The following is a 5,000-nucleotide window of genomic DNA, read 5'->3' on the forward strand; positions in this document are numbered from 1 at the left end:
TGAGGTCTACACACACACACACACCGACCCACACACACACACACATGCACATCTACACACACACACACACACACACACACACACACACACACACACACACACACACACACACACACACACACACACACACACACACACACACACACACACACACACACACACACACACACACACACACACACACACACACACACACACACACACACACACACTAGTTGAGGTCAGACAGGGTTCCTACTGGTTAGGGCAAGTTAGATTGAAGACACTAATACTTTTAGGACCTATTTTATTTGACGTGCCGATGTTAACGTCATTCCAAGATGCATTTTCTATAATTGATGTTACCAATTATTTTGATATTTTAAAAGACTTGAGAAAAAATTGGTTTATCAAATCCTCCTTCCCATGTTTTAACACTTTTGTAAGACAACGCTTTTTTAACTAAAACCTACAGAGCACACGAGAGGAGAGGGAAGAAAAGAGCATCATTAAAACAAGAGCAAGGATAAAACATTCTACCTCTGTCAATCAGATCATGTCTGCAGTTCAGATGATCCAACATCCGTCAGCTGAAGCCAGAGAGCTGCACCGCCTGCTGAGCTCACCTCACATCCAGGTGAGTCTCTCATGGTACAAGTACTCAGATCTTGTAGTAAAAGTAGAAGTAATCAGATCTTGTACTTGAGTAAAAGTAGAAGTACTCAGATATTGTACTTGAGTAAAAGTAGAAGTACTCAGGTCTTGTACTTGAGTAAAAGTAGAAGTACTCAGATCTTGTACTTGAGTAAAAGTAGAAGTACTCAGATCTTGTTCTTGAGTAAAAGTAGAAGTACTCAGATCTTGTACTTGAGTAAAAGTAGAAGTACTCAGATCTTGTACTTGAGTAAAAGTAGAAGTACTCAGATCTTGTTATTGAGTAAAAGTAGAAGTACTCAGATCTTGTTCTTGAGTAAAAGTAGAAGTACTCAGATCTTGTACTTGAGTAAAAGTAGAAGTACTCAGATCTTGTACTTGAGTAAAAGTAGAAGTACCAGAGTGTAGGAATACTCTGTTACAGTAAAAGTAGTCATTGTTTGATTGGTCCATTTCAGAATAATAGATATGATATGTTTTATAATGATTGATCATGAAAGTGTTCTCAAAGCTGGTAAAGGTGCAGCTAGTTTGAATGACTTTGTATGCTGCAGGGTAGCTGGTGGATTTACTCCAGGTGGAACTAAAGTCTGATTCAACACTTGATTAGATTTCACATCATTCATCCACATCTGTGAAGTAACTAAAGGTATTAAATACATGTAGAGGAGTAGAAGTACTCCATGTACCTCTGAACTGTAGAGGAGTAGAAGTACACAGTAGCAGAACATGGGAATACTCAAGTAAAGTACCTCAACATTGTTCTTAAGCACAGTACTTGAGTAAATGTACTTAGTTACTTTACACCTCTGATCAGAACACCTATCCCCTCCAAGATTTAAAGGGCTTTATCACAGCAGCTACAGTGTAGAAATCTGAAGTCCAAGGCTCCTCCAACAGTGCATCATAAACAGAGATGGTAAAAGTTCACACATCCTTTACTCAAGTAGAAGTACACACATCCTTTACTCAAGTAGAAGTACACACATCCTTTACTCAAGCAGAAGTACACACATCCTTTACTCAAGTAGAAGTACACACATCCTTTACTCAAGTAGAAGTACACACATCCTTTACTCAAGTAGAAGTACGCACATCCTTTACTCAGGTAGAAGTACACACATCCTGTACTCAAGTAGAAATACACACATCCTTTACTCAAGTAGAAGTACACACATCCTTTACTCAGGTAGAAGTACGCACATCCTTTACTCAGGTAGAAGTACACACATCCTGTACTCAAGTAGAAATACACACATCCTTTACTCAAGTAGAAATACACACATCCTTTACTCAAGTAGAAGTACACACATCCTTTACTCAGGTAGAAGTACACACATCCTTTACTCAAGTAGAAGTACTCACATCCTTTACTCAGGTAGAAGTACACACATCCTTTACTCAAGTAGAAGTACACACATCCTTTACTCAAGTAGAAGTACGCACATCCTTTACTCAAGTAGAAGTACACACATCCTTTACTCAGGTAGAAGTACACACATCCTTTACTCAAGTAGAAGTACACACATCCTTTACTCAAGTAGAAGTACACACATCCTTTACTCAAGTAGAAGTACGCACATCCTTTACTCAGGTAGAAGTACACACATCCTGTACTCAAGTAGAAATACACACATCCTTTACTCAAGTAGAAGTACACACATCCTTTACTCAGGTAGAAGTACGCACATCCTTTACTCAGGTAGAAGTACACACATCCTGTACTCAAGTAGAAATACACACATCCTTTACTCAAGTAGAAATACACACATCCTTTACTCAAGTAGAAGTACACACATCCTTTACTCAGGTAGAAGTACACACATCCTTTACTCAAGTAGAAGTACTCACATCCTTTACTCAGGTAGAAGTACACACATCCTTTACTCAAGTAGAAGTACACACATCCTTTACTCAAGTAGAAATACACACATCCTTTACTCAAGTAGAAATACACACATCCTTTACTCAAGTAGAAGTACACACATCCTGTACTCAAGTAGAAGTACACATATCCTTTACTCAAGTAGAAGTACACACATCCTTTACTCAAGTAGAAGTACACACATCCTGTACTCAAGTAGAAGTACACACATCCTTTACTCAAGAAGAAGTACACTCTTCCTTTACTCAAGTAGAAGTACACACATCCTGTACTCAAGAAGAAGTACACACATCCTTTACTCAAGTAGAAGTACACACATCCTTTACTCAAGTAGAAGTACACACATCCTTTACTCAAGTAGAAGTACACACATCCTTTACTCAGGTAGAAGTACACACATCCTTTACTCAAGTAGAAGTACACACATCCTTTACTCAAGTAGAAGTACACACATCCTATACTCAAGCAGAAGTACACACATCCTTTACTCAAGTAGAAGTACACACATCATGTACTCAAGAAGAAGTACACACATCCTTTACTCAAGTAGAAGTACACACATCCTTTACTCAAGTAGAAGTACACACATCCTGTACTCAAGTAGAAGTACACACATCCTTTACTCAAGTAGAAGAACACACATCCTGTACTCAAGAAGAAGTACACACATCCTGTACTCAAGAAGAAGTACACACATCCTTTACTCAAGTAGAAGTTCAGATACTCATGTTTAAAAATACTCTGGTGAAAGTAGAAGTACTGACTCAACTTTTTGACTCAAGTAAAAGTAAAGAACTTTGAAATGTACTTCAGTAAAAAGTACCCATAACTAGCAGCTGTTTTAAAGAGTACCTGACCTCCCTTTATATTAATAGAACAATAATGTCATTGTTAGCTAGTGAATGTTTCCATGGTGACCAACGGCAACATGACAACGTTTCCATTGGTCCCTCTTCTTTAGAGAAGACCAGGAAATGGTGGATACACGGATCGTGTTCAAATCAATAGGCACGCAATGACTCTAAATAATAATGATCACGCCACCAAACACACATTCAGACTAAAGGAACCAGCCTGTTTGGAAAATGAGAGAAGTAGAAAGTACAGGTATTTGAGTTCAACATGTAAGAAGTAGAAAGTACAGGTATTTGAGTTCAACATGTAAGAAGTAGAAAGTACAGGTATTTGAGTTCAACATGTAAGAAGTAGAAAGTACAGGTATTTGAGTTCAAAATGTAAGAAGTAGAAAGTACAGGTATTTGTGTTCAACATGTAAGAAGTAGAAAGTACAGGTATTTGAGTTCAACATGTAAGAAGTAGAAAGTACAGGTATTTGTGTTCAACATGTAAGAAGTAGAAAGTACAGGTATTTGTGTTCAACATGTAAGAAGTAGAAAGTACAGGTATTTGTGTTCAACATGTAAGAAGTAGAAAGTACAGGTATTTGGGTTCAACATGTAAGAAGTAGAAAGTACAGGTATTTGAGTTCAACATGTAAGAAGTAGAAAGTACAGGTATTTGTGTTCAACATGTAAGAAGTAGAAAGTACAGGTATTTGTGTTCAACATGTAAGAAGTAGAAAGTACAGGTATTTGAGTTCAACATGTAAGAAGTAGAAAGTACAGGTATTTGAGTTCAAAATGTAAGAAGTAGAAAGTACAGGTATTTGAGTTCAACATGTAAGAAGTTAAAGTAAAAAGTCGTCAGAAAAATAAGTAGTGGAGTAAAGTACTGATACCAGAAACATGTACTTAAGTACATTAACGAAGTATTTGTACTCCACTACTTCCCCCTCTGATCATAAATACACATCCTGGATAAGACATATATGTGTATTCGTCCTCCAGGCGCTGCTCTCCTCCCACGACAGTGTAGCGCAGGCGGACTTCGGGCCGGTGTTGCCTCCCCTTTCTGACGACATGGCGGAGGACGAGGAGGCCATGAGGATTGTCTGTCTGGTGAAGAACAACCAGCCGCTGGTGAGACACGAGCTGAACGCTGCTTCTGATTGATACTTTTTTACTCAAGAGCCATTTGTACTTTGTGTGACGATAGCATCTAAGTTGTAGTCCTGGTGTGACTCAATGTGTTTAAGCTTCCTGCGCTGCATCCCTGGGTTCAATGCCTGGACTGAGAGTTATCCATATGGAGATAAGATAAGATGGACCTTTAGTAATCCCTGTGGGGAAGTTCAGTAGTTTAACAGCAACAGGGTAACAGCAAAAGTACAGTACAGATTCACACAAGATTAATACAATTAAAGATACAATGAAAGCTGCCAAAACAAGAAATGAATTAAATGAACAAATATATTGCTTTAAAATGTAATCGGCAGAGCAAGTTATTTAATATCATCTAAAAGGTAGATTTTGGAAAACAGGGTTTCCTTATTGAGTAATTCATAAATGTTAGTACTTGATTGCACCGACCAGATCCAACATTTGATCCGTGGATGTAGTGATACTGTATGTCTGAGGGTTGA

At 38.1% G+C, this 5,000-nt stretch overlaps 1 protein-coding gene across 1 annotated transcript in view; it reads left to right on the plus strand.

The window, feature by feature from the left end:
* Positions 1-5,000, plus strand: part of LOC307027938 (MAGUK p55 subfamily member 4-like) — a gene marked incomplete at its 3' end in the record, with an annotated part of 24,013 nt that overhangs the window by 1,630 nt on the left and 17,383 nt on the right. Inside the window, exons 4-6 of the mRNA XM_079662632.1 lie at positions 1-4; positions 533-616; positions 4,366-4,497. The exon at positions 1-4 is cut by the window's left edge and continues 74 nt beyond it. Of these exons, the coding sequence (XP_079518758.1) occupies positions 1-4; positions 533-616; positions 4,366-4,497 (220 nt within the window). The remainder of the gene's footprint in view (positions 5-532; positions 617-4,365; positions 4,498-5,000) is intronic.

This window comes from Notothenia rossii (genome assembly GCF_949606895.1).
Source record: "Notothenia rossii genome assembly, chromosome: 2".
Taxonomy (NCBI): domain Eukaryota; kingdom Metazoa; phylum Chordata; class Actinopteri; order Perciformes; family Nototheniidae; genus Notothenia; species Notothenia rossii.